This window comes from Onychostoma macrolepis, chromosome 05 (assembly GCF_012432095.1).
Source record: "Onychostoma macrolepis isolate SWU-2019 chromosome 05, ASM1243209v1, whole genome shotgun sequence".
Classification (NCBI taxonomy): domain Eukaryota; kingdom Metazoa; phylum Chordata; class Actinopteri; order Cypriniformes; family Cyprinidae; genus Onychostoma; species Onychostoma macrolepis.
In genome coordinates, this window is record NC_081159.1 from 39,191,401 (window position 1) to 39,212,089 (window position 20,689).

At 34.8% G+C, this 20,689-nt stretch overlaps 1 protein-coding gene across 4 annotated transcripts in view; it reads left to right on the plus strand.

Moving 5' to 3' along the window:
- The window catches only part of rtn4r (reticulon 4 receptor), an 88,878-nt gene that overhangs the window by 51,560 nt on the left and 16,629 nt on the right, over positions 1 to 20,689 (plus strand). The window contains exons 1-2 of one of the 4 annotated variants that reach the window (XM_058774643.1): positions 8,007 to 8,036; positions 8,407 to 8,442. The exons of the other annotated variants lie outside the window; for them this stretch is intronic. Of the exons in view, the coding sequence (XP_058630626.1) occupies positions 8,421 to 8,442 (22 nt within the window). The 5' untranslated portion in view covers positions 8,007 to 8,036; positions 8,407 to 8,420. Of the gene's footprint in view, positions 1 to 8,006; positions 8,037 to 8,406; positions 8,443 to 20,689 lie in introns of those variants that run through there. 4 annotated transcript variants of the gene reach the window in all.

Sequence of the window (20,689 nt, forward strand, 5' to 3'; positions counted from 1 at the left end):
TCTATGCACAATCAGCTTGTAACACTCCAAAGAGAAAGGAAAACTTGAAATCGCATCATATGATCCCTTTAATGGTAAAAATGATAGGAACAGTCCAGGTAGAATACAAGTACAAATACAGCTCAATCAACAGCACTTGTGGCATAATGGTGATTACCGCAAAAAAAAAAAAAAAATCATCCTTTGTTTTCAGAAAAAGCAGAAACCTGAGGTATAAAGCACTTAGAATGGAAGTGAATGGAGCCAATTCCTAAACGTTAAAGTACTGTTCTAAAGTGCCCCTATTATGGATTTTTGAAAATGACCTTTCATGCAGTGTGTAACACAGCTCTAAGTGAATGAAAACATCCTGCAAAGTTTTAAATCTGAAAGTGCACCGTGTATAAAGTTATTGTCTCTCAAAAGAAAGAGTCGACCCTGAATCATTGAAATGAGTTGTTTTTTAAAACGAATCCGAAGCCGTTTCATGTTGATATCAACATGAAACATTAGCATATTGCCCGCCCACTTGTTGGCAGAACTGGGAAACTTGATTTTCATGTTGGTCTGAATGAAAATGCAAATTCATTCTTTGCCACTAGGTGCTGTTAAAAATAGCTGTTTCCCCCGTAACGGCTGTACACAAAACAGCACTGTGCTCACAAATGCTGCTTTATCAGGCATTACATGCATAATGAAATGGAAATTAAATTGACCAATCACCACCGGTTAGCGTCACGCAAAGGAGGAATCATTGAGCGAATTGTTTGGGAGTTGTTGAGCAAATAAGGTCAAAATAAATGCATATTATAAGAAAATGAAAGTGTTTTTTTGACCTTGCATGCATGTCAACCTGTTGTTGGGGACTCCCAAAACCAAAATACAAACCTTTCATTACCCATAATAGGGGCACTTTAACAGACTAACCACAAGATGAAAACTGTATTATAAAGTAATAGTTTCAGAATGTTTTTTCTGTGTGTGTGTGTGTGTGTGTGTGTGTGTGTGTGTGTGTGTGTGTGTGTGTGTGTGAAAAACACTTAGTAACCTTTTCTTTGTAAGTTACATCAAAATTATTTTGAATGCCACAAATGCATTATGCTACACATGCTGTTGATTTAAGCTGAACTTTGAAAGCTGAATAGAAATATCTCTTTAACATTCTACTGGGGAAAGTGCTTAAATTGCAGTAATGTATCATATCATGATTAAGATGAATGATTATCAGTGCAGTCAGTCCAGAATGACTATGATTTTTTAATTATATGTCTGCATTGGGCAGAGACAAATCTTATAAAACAGTAAAGTTGATTACAGTAACATTAACATCTTCCCTGCACTTTGACTCACAAGAGACGAATCATGTGAGACAAGCTGCTCTCATTTGCATAAAGTTACACTTTAAACTTTGTCACATCGCCAACATCCCGTCACTCTCATTGAAAATGAATTACTTCCAGTCGCTCTTTCACTGAACGAGGCTTCATTGTTAAAGGCAACAACTGAAGGCTGGTCACGCAAACTGCAGCTAAAAAAGTTCTCATCCCCTTTACACCGCCAGTGACTTTGCCACTACATGTCTCTACTCTCTGTACTTTCTAACATGCTTGTAAAAGTGAGATATCATTTAATTTAACTAGTAATTAGTTTTCTTGTCACTATAAAAATAACATTCTGCTTTTGAAGAGTGTTGTTATATGAACTACAGCAGTGCCAGTGCATTAAATCATTAACCAGATGAGCAATCTATCAAAATACAAAATAAATGCACTCATGCTGCTGAAAAATATCAAAATGTCATTTGAATTTGACAAATGATCAGTTTCCTTGTCTCTGATAATAAACAATATGCAGAGGAAACTGTTTTAATATGAAATGTGTCATTGCTCATTGCATCATTAACAAAAAACGTCAATATACAATATGAATCAAACTCACTCAGACGACAGTTTCTTTTCCATGCATCATTTTATTATATTCATGTACACTGCTGTGCAAAAGTCACAAAAAAAAATAAATAAAAAGGTTTTAAGTCAGTTCTATTGTTTGCTGTAGTGTGGCAGTAGAAAATATCAGTTTACATTTCCAAATATTCATTTCGCTATTAATTGTAATAATAATTGAGATTTTTGTTTGCACAAGGAGTCTGACAACAGCCAGTGCTCCACACAGAGATCTGATCTCATCATCTTCCAGTCTGTCTGGAATGACATGAAGAAACTGAAAAAACTGATAAATCTAGCTAAATCCAGAAGAACTATGGCAATGTCTCCGAGATGCTTGAAGAAAGCTACCTGAACAATGCAAGTGTACTAGGGACAAAATCTGTTTTAAACACAAAGAGTGGTCACAGTAAATATTGATTTGATTTAGTTATGTCAATTGATAAATACAATCTCTTTATGACACTATTTTTGAAAGCATCCTCTCTTCCCATCATGTTTACACAAGTACCTAAAACTTCACAGTACTGTAGTTTTGCCTGAGACTTTTGCATAGTGTTTACAGATAAATCATATAAAATAGTGAAATCGCTGCAGATATTCTGTGTTCCTCCTGCACTTGAGATGGTTGATGTTTCAACATTTGATTACAAATTGTAATCAGTTCATAATCTGATTTAAGGCACATTCCACAAATTGGTACAAAAAAGGCTTCACTTTTTTCTTAAAATATGTTTTTTAACAGATTGCAAACAAACAAATAAATAAATAAACAACAATTTAAGATATCACTTAGTAGGAACCAGCCAGCTAGGGACCAGATGTTGGTTAGTAGTTGTGTTTTCCATAAATTAGTGATAAAACTGACTTGCTTGCTCAAGTTATTGTAATTGCCATACAAACTAATTTATTTCTATATTACTTTACAAAGTGTACATTGTTTCAAAGCAGCTTTATTGAAAATATTGCTGTGCTAATTACTGGTAATCATTTAGCAGCTGTGTCAAATGATTGAGCTTGACATAATTAATTTTGGATAAACTTAAAGTTGTTATCATTTTTCATTTATTTATTTATTTATTTTTAGGAAAGGACAAAGTCAAGACTAATTTATTTTCATGATAGGGTATTTTAAGTTGGGTAACAGTTACTGTAATACTCTAATACTTCTCACAACAATAAAAATGTGAGATTAGTGCCTGCATGTACCCTTTTTGTGGAAATTGGCTCAAGTTACATATATGAAACTTTTTTTTTTTTTTACTTGGTGATTTGACAAGTGGTATTGATACATAACTTGAAAAAGAGTTTTGGAATATTTTGTTCTTTTAGCCACAGGAACTGTACTTGCATGACTCAAAACAGCTGCCCAGTAGCACTAGCAAGATGGCGGAAGAGTGGACTGACTTGCATTAAAAATTATTTTAGGAAGAAAGAGGGGCTCAGAATAGGCCTGGCTCAAGCCTCGTTTCTTTCTCATCAAACTCAATTCTCTAACGTGGGCCTTGAGCTTTGTCTGAGCAGTAAAGAGCAGAGGAACACAGGCAGGTAGTAAATAATGCATATGCCTTTTTTTTTTTCTTCTTTTTGGCGCAGAGGCGTTCACACGCTCAGCCTCGACACAGCCTCTCAGAAGTGCCCTTATTACAAAAGTGAGAATTTCTGTCCTTGTTTTCTTGGGGTTTAGTCAGAAACACGCCCCTTCTCAAAGACGAAAATGATCCCATGAGATGAGGCTGTGCTCTAAACGAGGAGAAAGGAAAGCAACCCAGCTACTCAAGTTGCTGTTTTTTGCACTTGTTGTGGTCTGAAACAGAGCTCCGTTCCTCTCTTTGCCCCACAGGACTCTTTTCACATTGTACTTTTGCATGCAAACCACGGTACTTTGCAACATCAATGTGAGTACCACCGCGAGTACTAGCGACAGCTGTTTAGCAAAGTAGCTAGGTCACGACTCATTTTCACTCTGTTATTCAAGTATTTGTCCCTGTGGATTTGCAACCAGAAGTTTGCACAGAACAACATTTGCAGACGCATTGCATGAGATGTGAAGAATATGAGCTGCTCTCAGAAGGTAATTTATTTGGAGACGAAGAGCTAGGAGAAATGCATTATACTATAATAAGTGTGACTGGGAGCGTGCAAAGATGCAAATTGTATGTGATCAGCAGCGGTTCACTTCCATGAGGTCGGCCAGATTGCTTTCATACTTCAATCCGCAGAAGAGTTTGGCATTTTCTTAATCAGTACTTTGTCTTGTTTTCCAGTCTGAAGATTCTTAAACAATATACATTTACATAAGATGCAAAATCATGCAATTTTGAAAGGACTTGTTTTCAAAGAATGCATCTTGAATTAAGTTAGTAGCCTATTCGTTTTCCTGCCTATTTGATAAATTGTGTTCTTGTTTCAAGCGTAAACCTCACTAACTTTTTCATTGATTTATGCCTTAAACGAGCAATAATGCTTGATGGTTGTCTTTGAAAAATTCATGAAAACAACTCCAAATATGGATTACATCCTGAAATGATGCAAGTGAAAATGACATATTCTTTATTCAAAAGTTTGGCATCAGTAAGATTTTTAAGCTTTAAAAAAAAAAATAATAATAATAATAATAACTGTAATAAATTAATATTTTAATAAGCACGGAGACATTAAAATCACCAAAAAAAAAAAGACATTAAAGAAGACATTAATGAACAAAAGATTGCTACAAAAGATTTCTGTTTCAAATAAATGCTGATTTTTGTGACACTGAAGACTGGAGTAATGTTGCTGAAAATTCAGCTTTGCATCACAGGAATAAATTACATTTTCAAATATATTCAAATAGAAAACAGATGATAACAATATTTCACAATTTTACTGTTTTTAGATTAAATAAATGCAGCTTTGGTGAGCATAAGAGATGTCTTTCAAAAACATTTTTAAAATGTTGACACCAAACTTTTGAACAGCAGTGTATATCTACAGTTCGCATTTTTTTGAGCTTGGGTATACACCATCTGAATGATAGAGATGCCAGACTGCGTCAAAGAGAAAAGTTTTCTTCCCTGGATTTTTTAACTCCAAGTGTGTTTTATGGAATGGTTGAGAGGCCTGTTAAAGGGATAAGAGAAGGAGGGTGGGGGCGGCTCGTCCATGTTCCTATGCCGGCCCAGGCCAGCTTGCCGCTTTGCCTTGTAATTGCTGGCTTACAGTGTGGACGGCAGAAACATCAGAGCAGAGACAGATGGTTGTGCCTCTCACATCCCTCTCTGGAAGGGATTCAGTGTGCAGGCTGATTGAATTCAAGTGTTGGGACTCTAAGCCTGCCTGCTGCCTCCATGCCATATTCCAGCAGAGGAAGGAGGGTATTTTCACACGGCCATTTGTTTCTCCCTTCCTCTCACTGTTCCCCTCGTTCTCCCTCACCGTCTCGCTGTCCATCATATGGCTTTTGTGCTCTTTATCTCTTTATCCTCATTTCTACCCTTTCTGCCCTCTCTACACTCATTCTGTCCTATCATTGATCATAGTGAGAGTCGTTCGATAAATGATTCCCACCGTGCTTCCTTACGTTAGGTGTCAGTAATATTTGATACATATAAAATAATAATGATAATTAAAATTCCAAAACTTAACTACTTTTAATTAGACTATATTACATTTTAAAATACTCATAATCAAACTACAGTTACTTTTTATTGATTACATAATTACATGTGACCCTGTGTTAGCAGTCATAAGATGCATATACATCATCTGAAAGGTGAATAAATATGGTTTGTTTGGATAGGACAATATTTGGCTGAGATCCAACTATTTGAAAATCCGGATGCAAAAAAAAAAAAATACAAGTACTGAGAAAATCGCCCTTAAAGTTGTCCAAATGAAGTTCTTAGCAATGCATATTACTAATCAAAAATTAAGTTTTGATATATTTACGGTAGGAAATTTACAAAATATCTTCATAGAACATGATCTTTACTTAATATCTTAATGATTTTTGCCATATAAGGAAAATCGATTATTTTGACCCATACATATATTGTTGACTGTTGCTACAAATATACCTGTGCTACTTATGACTGGTTTTGTGGTCCAGGGTAAGATAAGTCTTTGGCTTTAGAAGGGTTTTGTCTTTCAAACACATTAAAATGTACCAATTCATGTTATTTCTTATTTATATGTAAATTATGTAATGCAGGGATGTAATATGTAATGCTTTTTTTTTTTTTTTTTGTTGAACCTCATTCACCTGATATATTTAAGTTCCACCTGAGATTTTAAGGTAATAATTTAACACGGTTCTCTGACATTGGTTAATGGTCACATGACATGCAGGTAAACAAATAAAATATTCAATATTTTTAGTAAGTGTTTTATTTTTATATTGTTGTTATTTTTACTTTATTTATTTTAATTTGACAATTTTATGATTTAATTGCTTAGCTTTTCATTAAACTCAAACATTCCCTGCAGTTCCTTTGTGAACCTTGAGGTAATATTTAATACACTTCATATTGTTAATAACAATGAATGCAATATATTTTCATTATCTTTGTGTTTTATATCAATATGGAAATATTATCTTATTTAAATCAATGTGGTCACTAGTAATCTAAGTAATCAAAAAGTAGTCTGATTATATTATCTAAAATGTGGAATGGAATGGATTACGCCACAGACTAAAATAGAATTATTATTGTTATCCATGAATTTTGGAATTTAGTGTTTTACAAGAAAGGCAGAAAAGCACTTTGTTATTTTTTATCCAGATGCCCAATTACAGTCAATAAATACAGTCTAATAAATTTGTTAAGCACTGTATGTGCTTAAATTTATTAGACAACCTGTCATAATAAACAGAAAACACTAATATTTTAGGAATGTCAAAACTATCATTTGTATTGTCATATTTACTGTAAAATGTGTATTGTTATTGTGCAAATAACAAACCAAAACATCTAAATTATTCACACATAATAACCAAAAAAAATAAAAATAAATTATATTTTGTTTGGCCTTGATAACAACTTGCATTCTTGCTGGCATTGCTTTATGTACTTCTCCACAGTCTCTGTTGTTATTGACTGTAATTGGGCATCAGAATAAAAAACAAATAATACATTTTCTGCATTTCTTGTAAAACTGTAAAATTCCAAAATTTATGGATAACAACATTAATTATATTTTAGCATTAGAAACACTACTGTTACTAAAGAGCACACACATATTGGTGGATTAACCATACATTACTGTGTGTGTGTGTGTGTGTGTGTGTGTGTGTATGTATGTAAAAGTACATATATGATGCATAATCTGTGGTGTCATTCATGTCTGTTGCACAAATAGTTTGCCCAAGTTTGAAGGTTCAGGGCTCAAAATCTTGCCTTAGCAAACACCATAATGATCCCAGCAAGCAGACAAATACATTTGAAATATCACCCAGTAAGGCTCCTATCGTAACAATTCAAACTTGGGGCACCGCAACTGCAGCAAAATAGTGCAGAAAAGTATGGCCTGGACTTAATGCACCCTGCAGCCTGTGCAGAAAACTGAGAAGAGATGAAAGGAGTTTGCTTTTTTTCAGGTCAATTTGCCTCCAGGGTGTTTACGCTTGGTAAAGTGAAATAGATCAGTGAGGGCTGAGCTAGAAGCTACGGATGATAACAGTGTTTGGCTTATCTGTGCATCGGTGTCAGCATTGCAACATCCTCACAACACAACCAGGAGATCACTATCTCGACTACTAACACAGAGCTCTATGACTAGCTGTGCTTCACAACTGTTGCCTTGTTTGCTAGTTGTGCACATTTGTTTCACATTCTTTTCTCAAGTCTTTTTTGAGCAGTCTTACATCTTGTTCTAATCGGGTGTGATGCTGTGACAAGTGATAAATCTCTTGCATGCTGATATAGTTTTTGCTCTGATCAGATAAGTTTTATAGGTCACTTGGTTTCTATTTCTGTTGCGCTGTGCTGAAGAGCCCCGCCCACTGTGAAATGTTATTGGTTCAAAATCAAGCAGCTTTATTTTAAACATCACATTTGTTCTGATTGGCTTTGATTTTGTTGGTTCACTGCAGCATTTCACGTTCAGGGAGAACAGATAAAAAATACTTGGAAGGTTAGAACACATTGTTACAATCTCTCTAATTTATATATTTGTTGTTGTTGTTTTTTAGTATTATTATTTTGGATTTGCCTTTGAATATTTGAATAGACTTGAACAAACCTGAATCAGTTATTTTTCTAGCTTAGTAAAACCCGATGTAAAAGGGGGTAAATGTTTTTTTGTTGTTGAATTTTGATTGATTTTATATCAGTTTTCTCTGAATCCGAGCATTTTTGAGCCAAACCCATCTGTCATAAGACACGGTATAGTCTGAGAAATAAGATATCAGTCAACACTGTATTTCTGTATTTCGTAAAATGCTGTGTGTCTTTATTTTCAAATGTGGCTTCCTTGGTTACATGGATATCATGGTTCCCAAAAGGAGTTTTCACAGTGATGGCAAAGAAGAACCCTTTTGGTGAGTGAGCAGTTCTAAAAACAACTTTTTTCTTAGTTTGAAGAACATTATAGAGAGAAAATGTTATTTTGATTATTGTAAAGAACCTTTTATCCAATGGAAAGTTTGCATGGATGTTAAAGGTTTTTCATGGAACCACAGATGCCAGTCAAAAACCTTTTATTATTAAGAAATTTGAGATAATAGTTAGCTTGCCACTGAACCGTTTTAACAAGTTGGAGATGTTGATCTTTTAAAACCACAGGGTAAAGAACAGAATAACAGGAAAATCTTGGATTCTGATACATTTGAAGGGCCTTTGGGTTAGAAAAATCTCAAATGACTTCTCTTATACAGTAGTTATTTCTCCCATGGCAGTCAGCTTAAATGGAGAACAAGTGGAGACTTTTGCTTAAATCTTTTTAGATTTCCCCCCTCTGAAGAAGTCTAATGTGTCTCCTTTAGAGAAGATCTCAGACATGACATATTCCAAGATGTTTTGATATGAAATCAAGCATTTCTCACCAGTTTCTTCCAAAATCAATTAATCTTGGCTATATAGACACAAATGTCTTAGCACTTACCACGTATGTCAACAACTGACTGATTTGTGTCTATTTTTATTCCTCCAAAGGCTTTTTAGGAGAAACATCTGAGGTGATGTTGAAACTTAAAACATAAGTGTGAAATGAAACCCTAACCAGAATCTAATTCCCTGTATGATAATTAGGAGTCTCCGGCTTGATTTATAGGAAAGCTGACACCATGTCTAGGTGTTGCTAGAGGCCGTGTGTCACGCTGTTCTGGCGTTGCTCATGTTTCCTCTCATCATAATTATGTGTACAAATTGGAAGGAGGAAGCTTAATCTAGATTTTAGGCAAAAAAATGAGTATTTCATACCAGATGTGTTGATGGAGAATACGGCTTTTAACACATGCTCCGCTCAAGGGCATCTGAGTCAGCCGTGTGCCGTGTGGCAGTTCTGCTCTAGATCATATTTCTGTATGAGCAATGCCATTTCATGTTTTTTATTTGAATTTGTTCGTACCTAAAGACAAGAACAGAGATGTTTGTTTGGATGATCCAACATTTTAAACCCCTTTTAGAAGCAGACTTTCTAATATGTACAAAGTCAACTGTGAGAAAGTCCACGGATTGAACTTTTTCCACCTGACTTGTTTCCAGTGAGGCTTATCAATGTAGGTAAATGTCATGGTGTGTCTCTCTAATATAACTGAGATTTGAAACCTTTTCTTCTGGACCTTTACTCCATAGTCCAAACAAACATATCGATGTGTAAAACCTCAAAGGAGGATTGGTTCAAAATTAGAGTGAACAGAACCATTTCTGGAGAGATGATTGCAAATGAAGCATATGGACTGAAGGTTGTTTTTGAGTGTGGGCTTGTTTACTTTTGGACCAGAGTTATTAATGGATGCTTGTGAGGATGAATCAACCACCTACAATTTGGATTCTCGTGTAGAGGACATTTAAAAGACAACAGAAAACAGCATTTTTAAGTTAACCAGCCTGAAATGTTCAGATGAGGCTTTTGGCTGGTTTTAGAAGGGTTTTGACACATTTCTTTGTGCGCTCAACCACCTGCAGTTTGGATTCTCATTTCACTTCACTTCACTTCTAAAAGGCAACAGGAAACAGCAGTAATAACACATTTAACCAAGCTTAGATGGTTTATACTAGTTTGACCAGGCCATTGGTTTTAGAAGGGTTTTTGGCACCATTAACACATTTAACCTTTGTAATGTGCAATAATTTTAATAATTTCAATGGAATTTTGTGGATACGTTAATGTTTAATTGGATTGTGGATTAAGTGTGCATGTTAGGTTTTGCTACTCTCAAGACCAATTGAAAAATAATACAAATATTATTCACTTTTAACAAAAACATGGCATGTAGCCTTACAATGTAATACAATGTCTCTGAATTAAATACATACAGTATACTGTTTCAGGTTTTTTCTAGTAGAAATGGATTAAACCAATCTAAGATTAAACCACTTTTCTGGTCAATCCTAGGCAAACTGGTGTTTAGCTAGTTTAGCCAATCGCACAAAAAAGGTGCCAAAAACTCGTGAAACCACCCAACAGCCTATATTTATACAGCAAGGACGCAAATGAAGTAAATGGTGCTTGACGGGGATTTTTTTGTTTGTTTGTTTGTTTGTTTGTTTTATAAATTATTACATATATTAAGTATAAGTACTTAAAAATAAAAATTAGTACAAGACACATAAATCATCTAACACTGTTATGGTTGCATGCTGCTAATAAACAACGGTAAAAGCAGAAAAAAAAAGGCAGATACTTGTGTTTTGTTCAACAAGTGTATGCTGCTGGAAAACTCAAGAAAAAATAAATAAAATGCACTCCATGAAGAGCTGTAATTTTCCTAATAGACACACTCCAGTATTTTCATCACGGATGACTTGACCACCATGACTGCTACTCAAATGACTCAGTATTACCAAAACTGTAGAAAGACTAGCATCATTGCAGTTCTCTCTTTGTTTGTTTTAAACACTGAAATAGTACTAAATGACTTTTGACATCAGTATTGATTAATATTTTTATTCCACACCCATGCAGTCTTCACTGTAATTTAGTTTCTTTACATTTTGATGAAAAAAAAAATTAGAAAGTAAAAGGAGTAATTGTTATATATCATGTTGTGTACAGTACATGGACAAAGTACATGGTTTGAAAACAAGATTTGAGAAAACATAGTGCCAACATGAACTTGGCTCCGCATACTGACCTTAATGTTCCCTGGACACACACACACACACTCTAACCCTCTGTCTCTCTACACACACTACCTTTGTCTCATTACTGAGATCACACTTCATTACACCAACACACTCTCACTCAGCGCATCTCGTTAGAGTGTTTTAGGGCAGGGGCCAGCATTACTCAGCTGTTTGTAGATGACACACATTTGCTGCAGGTCTGCTTCATCAGCACACTGCATTATAGAGAACCTCTGCAGAGACAATAAAAATTCTTACCAACCCCAAACTTTTGAATAGTAGTGCACCCCCATATTTTCAGCTTTAAAACATTTAATTGGCTAAATATTGGTCTTTGTGAGTGCATGAAGCGTAATAATAGCGGCCTGTTCATTAAGGTGCTATTGAGCGAGACATTTTAATACTAACAAGTGCAGGGCTGTTTCTAGCCATTTTGGCACCCTAAGCGAAATCCCTATTAGCCCACCCCACCTGACCCCATCCAACTCCCAATTCCAAACAAGATAATTTAGGATTACATGCAAAATAACATAAAACTTATGTAAACACTCAAATCTTAAATAACAATATTGATACATTTCCAAATTATATTTGTATATAGGTTATATACAGTATACAGTATATATTTCTTTTAAGTTATTAGTTTCTTGTCACATCAAATTGGTTGTCATAGTAACAACACAAATCTGAATGCATTATTTGACGCATTAAGTAACGCATTAATTGTAAATGTAATATCTGTAATACCATTATAGCCACTGGATGCCTGTATAGCTCTATGTAACAATCCCTAATTGCTAAGAAATTGTCATCACACGTAAATTCATTTTATTACATTTGGATTTGGATACATGTTTAGATATTATCATTGGCTACTTCTTGTCTTTTATCTTTTTTTTTTTTTTTTCTTGTTCAATTGTTTTGTTGTTGTTGTTGTTGTTGTTATTTCAGTAATTGCATTATTACTTCAGTCAGACCTATAAAGCCCTTTGTTACCCCAAACTACATATAAAAGTCTGATCAGTGGCATAAAAGTAATCAGAATGCATCTACTTGTTCCTTTGTTACTCATTGACGCGTGAACTTCTCCTTTAAATAATGTGATGCTCTGCCCTCTTATGTGTATGACGCTGCTCACAATAAGCTCTGTTAGGAAGCAAATTAATTGATTCAACATTTCGAGACTTCTGTAAGGATGCATTAAATTCGACAAAGCGGTTGTATAAAGGATGTATTGATCTTGTGCATTAGCAAATTTTACTACACCAATATTTTTTAATTGGCTGTTAAAGTTTTATATGGGAATATTACGCAACACACTGATCCTTTAAAAAACACATACCTTTTGGACCAATTTCACATCATGATTTCTCGAATACTACCACTTTCTCGATTTCTTTTTCGATTTCTCGAATACTACCACTTCCACTTTTTACTGTACCAATATTTTAAACTGGCCTTTGAACTTTGAACATCTTTATTGCATGGCAAAAAAAGCCTTACCTTGCCAAAGCACTGACAGAACCCATTGATCTAATGGCATTGTTGAGCGCTCCAAATGCAATCTTTGCATGCAACAATCAGAGGCAGCAATTGACTGCGCTCTGGTCCAATGCATACAGGTATAGTCAGAATGACAGTACTCTAGCCCAATGATGTTCGGGACCCAGTGGGGGCGCCGTGGCGGCAATCATATTTCAGGGTGGCCATGCCACTCTTTATCACCATCCTGCTAAAATGTAGCGCCAGTATGTGCGCTCATTGGCGCCCCCTTCAGCTGGTGGCACCGTAGGCAACCGCCTAGCTTGCCTATGCCTAGAAACGGTACTGAACAAGTGTAATCAGTGTAGTCATCTAAATCTACTCAAAAGATTGTTACTGGTGTAGGCTATAAATGGAAATATAGCCAGCAGTGTCTCTAAAAAGATTAATAAAAAAGCCTTTGTCTGGAAAGATCATGGAGAAATCATGGAAATCATCGGTTAAGTGTGGGAGATCTGTACTAACAGCACAGAAATGTGGGGACACGTTTGTGCTGAATCCACAATGTCTGTAATGTGGTTTATGTTTGCTAACTAAATCAAGACAATAGATTTTCGATACCCGTGTCGCATAGGCCTTCAAGTAAGCGTGTGGAGTAATTGTGTCAGCTCCTTTACAACTTTGTGTCCTAACTTTATACATGCTCAAACCATTAACATTACGGCTTCATCTGCTCGCTGCATCAGTACGGAGCATTGCCAGAATTGTTTAAACCTCTTAAAGAAGAATAAAGATGTGAGAATTCACTTTTATATTCTCTTGCAAAGTATTTTAAAAACCAGGAAGGTGCACCAGGTAATGCTGGCTATAATAACATGGCATATGAAAGAGAAACATGCAATGCTTAACTCGTGAATCCATGATGTAAGGCGATTTGAGGAAACAATTTAATTGCAGTTTTGCTGATGAAAATTGTGATTGCGCTTTAAGGCTATTAAAATGGTCCATGTTTGCTGTGATTTTTTTAGGGCTGAGATGGCCATGTTGTCATCATATATCAGTATTGCAATAATAATACGAATTATTATTATTATTATTATTATTATTATTAAAAATATAAAAATAATGAAAATAAAAACAAAGTTATTTATAATAATAATAATAATAATAATGTTATTTTACATTATAATTGTTCAATTACAGTACTAATATTTATGGCTGTCTTAATTGCTTCATTTTCAAATCTTAAGCCATGTAACTTTTATTTTGACCAAAAATGCAGGAAGCTCTTAAAGATCATCTTTTGTTGACAAGTGCTTCTCATTACAAGCATGGGAAGATGGTTTGCATCCCAAATGCACATTAAAGTGACTTAAAACAGCCTAAGGTTAATTAGCTATCTGATTAACCTAGTTAAGTTCTCCCAGCCTGACCAAGCTGGTCAGATTGAGAGATACATCTTAAACTTGCTATTCATAATAAATGTTAAAAGAGAAAGAACAAAACACGCTTTTGAGTCAGTCTCTTTTGCTGTATCTTCTTTGGTTGGTAACCAATTAATCTTATTGAAAACAGCACAGACACACATACTCGAACTTGTTCCGCTCAGTCATCTGCGCTCTCATTTCACAGATATCCGCGCATTCACGCACTTCCACAGACAGGACGATACTGTAGCATCAGGCCAATAACTCAGCAGCGATGATGGAAAGCCTCTTGGATTGTATGCAGCTGAATCATTAGCTCCCACTTTCCCTCAGTCTGGGGTAATGCATTTTTACCCCCTTAGGCTGGCAACCTGGAAATGCAAAATTGAATTTTATTGCTAATAAAAGCTCTGGGAAAAAGGGGGAAGACAGTTAGTCAATGTGAGAGAAAGAAGAACATCATTTTAATGGCGTTGTGATGGCTCATTTGCCGTATAATTAAGGGAGGATCTCTCAGAGAGCCTTCCATCAGATTGAATACACAAAGGAAGGGCTTTGGGCGAAGACAGGTGGCATTTTTGTGACTTTGAAGGGCACTGCGGAAATGGGACGCTACTTGTAGGCCGGTCCCAGACATAGAGCGAGCAATTCCAGGATCTAATTTGGCTGTTGACGATATAACCCTGAGGTAACATTTTTATTTTAAAAATCTGTTGCTTTTATACACCCTGGATCTGTTAAATATTTAATACTATATATCCATTCTTTATATATTTGCATAATGTTGTGCAGCTTTGTTTATTCGAAGCACTGTGCGAAGAGGCATTATTCAAATGTTTGGGGTCACAACGGGGTTTTTTTTAATGTTTTTGAAAGAAGTCTCTTAAGCTCACCAAAGCTGCATTTATTTGATAATAATAATAATAAAAAATAAAGTGATATATATATATATATATATATATATATATATATATATATATTTTTTTTTTTTTTTTTAAATGTAATTTATTCCTGTTATACAAAGCTGAATTTTCAGCATCATTACTCCAGTCTTGAGTGTCACATGATCCTTCAGAAATTATTCAAATTTGATTTGCTGCTCAGTAAGTATTTCTTATCAATGTTGAAAACAGTTGTGCAGCTCAATATAGAGACTGTAATAATTGTATTCTTTTTTTTTTTTTTTGATATCTCAGGATTCTTTGATGAATAGAAAGTTCAAAATAACAGCATTTATTTGAAATACAAATCTTCTGTAACATTATAAATGTCTTTACTGACACTTTTGATCAATCGAATGCATCTTTTCAGAATAAAACAATTATATTAATAATATTAAGCTTAAATGTATTATGCAGTGAAATGTTTTAAACAGTTGTGTACTATATATCATCACATGATCTTTCTACTTGCAAACAGAGAAAGTGATTTTTAGCTCATGCAATGTTGTAGTTACAGCATCTACCAGCAGGTGTGCACTGTTGATGCTAACAAGGCTTGAGCACTATTGCAGTTAAAAATAATAGATGGCATTACTTCCAGATCATTCATTACACTGAAAGCGGAAGGTCAGGTTGTGTGCATTGCATTGTGGGATACAGTATGCTGTGTTGTATACTGCACACTTTAGTAAATGTAGAAGGTCATGTGGGCATTACATGCATACTTGGCACAGTATATATGTGCAATACACTGCAGAAAAAGCAAAACATAGTTTGGTGGTAGGCTATTAATAGAGCGTGAAAACAATGCAAATTTGTCATTACATTTAAAGCCCTCCAAACAAAGAATTTAAATTAACAAAAGTACTTTTAATCTTGAATGAAAAACTCTTAATGCTGGCAAATATGGAGTTCAAGGCAGCTACAAATCCTCAGAGCGTGTCAACACGAGGGAGCGAAATGTTAAACTGATGAGACAGCTCCTGACAAGTCAATGTCTGACTATGAAATATTTAGTAGTTGTGTGCAACCGCAGGTCTTAAGCCATCCGCACTCTCATTTTGAGAGACACACGATGAATACACTCTTCTACTGTTTAATAATGATGAACATACGCAATGAATGTGCTTTTATACACGCTTAATTCTTAATTCGGCTGGATATGTGACGAATGCTCTCTACTTACAGTACACTGTCAGTAGCTAATGCTTGTTGAGTAGTTAAAGTAATATTCCTTCAGTAAACACATTAATACAATAAAAGCTGTTATGAAACACAGAATTTGAAACAAATATCCCCAGTAGCATTTACAAATATAAATAGATATTACATATTTTCAGATACACAGAAATAGTCAAAAATATCAAAGATTTATATATATATATATATATATATATATTTATTATATATTTATTCTTATTTTTATTTATTTATTATTCTATATATATATTCTTTATGACTTTCCTCACATAAGTTTGAGGTTTTTTATATATTGTCAATCTAAATATTAACATTTAGATTAAAAAAAAAATACCCAAAATACATTTTAAGATTGGAAATGTAATTTTAATTGATACATACAGTGTATGTATATATATATATATATATATATATATTAAATACACACACACAAATAATTTTTATCAAGTAGCATTTTTGCTTTATAGTATTTACTATTATGCACCAAAAGCTAATTTAATCATAGATTACATACAAAGTCAATGCAAAGATGCGAATAGACGTGAATGCGATAGACGGGCGATGCCAACTGGGTGGTGCGATTGCCGCAAACATGCAATATAGGCCTACACCTCAATCGTGTCTTCCGCACAAGTTGAAAAATGTAAACTCAAGCGTGATGCTTTGTCGCGCAAGCCAATCAGCGAAGAGCTTATTTACACGTCAACATGTCAGGTTGTGTCAGAAAATGGAGGAGAGCATTACGCTAAGTTTTTATTTTCGGGAGAGTGACATAAAATTAATCTAGTAATCTAGGGAGATTTTGGTGTGCGCACACATTTAGTTACATGAATAAAAAATTGAAAATAAAGTTTATGGTTGTATAGGTTTTTCTGAGGAACATTTTATTGCTCAAATGTCTCAGCGTATAGAGCTGAAGAATTATTTTTGTATTTCATAGTAGGACTAGGCGATAAATCGATAACGATAATTATCGCGATATAATTTTTCTCAATAAAATGATATGAAGAGTTCGATAAATGTTCGATATAATGTTTATGCGCCAAAAGCGGAACGAAACAGCGCAACTCATTTGAACCGGTGGGTATGGGGGTTGATCATGTGTGTTGATCATATATATACAGTGTGTGTGTGTGTGTGTGTGTGTGTGTATATATACACATTAGTATATGAAAATGCGTATTTTTCAATTAAAGACAGCTTATAGATTTAATAAGGGCTGCTTTTGGTACTTGACAATTTTTTATTGGTCATTTTGTGTTTAAAAAAAAAAAAAAGTCAAATGTTTTTCTCTATTTAACAACATTAAACGACGACTTCCCTTACTGATCACGTGTCTTGCGCGGCTGGATGTTGGACTTATGAAAAATAATCACGTTGTTTGTATTCACCAAAACTGATTTACTTAGGTCAAAACACGGACTGAATTGGCATTAGTGCGAGCGGCACTTGCTGTGAGGCGGGAGCGACGAGCCGGCAGAGGATTCCGCAGCCTTCCTAGAACAGTTATGTTCACGATTTCTGATTTACTTAACATATACTGCGTGAGGGTGGCTGTGATTGAATGATGACAGTTATCGGTGATCATTCTCAAGTGATCAGCACTCTGATCAGCACTGCTGTTTTATCAGTTAGTGGGTAGCAGAAACGGGACATGGGAGGTCACGTACGCAACACATAAATTAAGCCCAATATACAGGACGTCCCAGCTAATACGGGACGGTTGGCAACCCTAACTAAAAGCACCATGGTATTGTGTCAGAAACATTGGAATTCATATCGAATTTTATTATATTATTAATGTAGACATGTATTAAATGTATTAAAGGAGTAATATAATATAATTACGGTATTTTCTGTGATTAAGCTGTAGCGTTTGCACATTTATACTAACTGTAGCTTATTTAGAATACTGGTTTTCATACAACACAGGCAACACAAACCTGTTTCTTAATTTTAAACAATATTACTCATTAGAACATGCAGAAACTGAGAAATCAATTGTTCTATTAAAATGTTTATTTTGTTAAGGAAAAATGATTGGAAAAGTGTAAAGAATTCAAAAACATGAAGTTCTGACCATAAAGAGTAGTTTAAAATCACAAGTAACTATCTCGTTTATACAACTTAAAATCTGCCTTTAAACTTGAACAAAATAAAAATTTGACATTTATCATGATAATGGTATTATTTTTCTGGCCATATCGCCCAGCCCTATTTCATACAGTAGTTTAGATTAAATTAATTTAAGAAAAGTTTGAGTTCATATTGAGATCCTACTTTTGATCTCAGACTGTTCTGAAGGAGACATAAGATTACTTTTTTATCAGGAGAAAAATAATTTGTTCTCCATTTCATCTTATTGACATATAGGAGAAACAATTGAAATATTAAATGGATCTCATTCATGATTTCTCTTTCCTTATGGGCTGGCGTTTTCTGTTAAGAAGATCCCTAGATCATTGAATGCATTTTCACATAGTTTCAGAAAGGATGACAATGCAAACCACTGCATTTGAGATCAGATTTTCTCCCTCTATCATTTTCTATCAGCTAGTAGGTGTCATTCTGGATTCTCAGTGTTTATCTTATCTGCTCTTGTGAAATACAGGCTGAGCTGTGACACTTGGCATATGCCGGCAAGACTTGTCATTCTGAGCAAAGTCATGCAAAAGTCATGCACCCCACCTCCTCCCACAGAGAGCAGAGAAACTGGGTCTCCACTGGCAGAATATGGATTATCCAGTTGCATGAGTTACATAATGTATGCACCATGTTAAAAACTGACGGAATGATAAAATGCCAGCATGCCTTTAAGAAAAGCCTTTGTTGTTTGTGTATTTTAGTGCGACTGTGATGCAAGCTATTTTTAAAATGCCTGAGAAATGTAGAACTGCTTCGGTCACACGTTTACACGGCGTGGTTGATTTTGAGCATGTAGAACAAGGGACAAATCCATTGTTATCCCAAGGACACAAAATAAACTGTCAGGTTTTAAAGCACCGCAACCAGACACAAAAGAACAATATTTCAGAAGTGTTTTCTGAAGAGACCCTTGTATCTCCAGAACTGATGCTTTTCACTAAACTGTTGAAAAGCAAGCTTGTATTGCACATCTATACAGTGTTGTGTCTGTGAAGAATCTGAGCCGTATCGTCTGACCTACAGCTGACCACAGAGGGAGACAGCGAGACGCTTCCGTTCAAACACTTAATCACAGGAGCTCAATATTGACAGTTGACAGCTCCACGGTGCCATTCAGCTATTTTTATCTACAGTTCATCGAAATTTGAGAGGTCGTTGAGTCTTGTGTTGGTCTGACTGCTACAGGTGGATACAGTGAGTGAAATCTCATCACTGCCGTCATTAACGGTCTAGCACATCATGAAAAGAAGGTTAAAAAGCTAATGATGTGAAATATGTTTTATATAGTCTATGTGTGACCAAGCACCTTTCGTTTGCTGCATCCACTGAAAGAGTATGTAATGGTTTGGAAAGTCTTAATGGGGATGTATAATGGAATCAGGATTAGCGCTTTTAAAATAGAGTTTGATGTACTGTGTAGACACAATCTAACATTTTCATTGAAAATCTCCTCTAAAAGCTGTAAATGGAGCAATAGTTCAGAAGTAGTCATGATATTGATGTCACATTAAAGTAAATGTTTGTACCATTTTATATGCATAATGTGACATATTTACAAGTGAAATGTGAGCTTATTTCTCACAATTCCTACTTTTTATATCTTACAATAGTTTTTTTTCCTCACAAAAAAAAAAGGTTTATATCTCATGTGAGTTTATATCTCACATTTCTGTTTTTGAAATGTAAGATTCTGAATTGCAAGACAGAAACTCACAATTATGAGAATTTTTTTTGTTGTTTTTTATAATTGTGAGTTTCTGTCTTGCAATTCAGACTTTTTCCTCAGAATTGTTTATATCTCACAATTCTGACTTTTTCAACCAGAATTCCATTTATATCTCTCAATTCTGACTTTTCCCCCCTCAGAATTCTGAGTTTATATCTTGCAATTCTAACTTTTTCCTCAGAATTTTAAGTTTACATCTCGTCTTCTAAATTTTTAGTCACCTGACCTGATCATACACATGCAGAAATATGAGTTGAGAAAATCAGAATTGCAAGATGTAATCTCAAAATTGTGAGAAAAAATCAAAATAACTTACAATTGCTAAATATAAACTCACAATTAGGAGAAACAAACTCTAAATTGTGAGATATAAACTCACAATTATATTTACACACACACACACACACACATATATATATAGAGAGAGAGAGAAGTAGGATATTCAAAGAGGAATAAAAATGTCATCAGGAATTGATTGGAGTGTGAATAAAATGTCTGTATGGCAGGTGGTTAGAAGGGAGGAAATGCAAAAACCAATCAGAACAGAAATCATTTACATAATGAGTCTTCGTAGTTA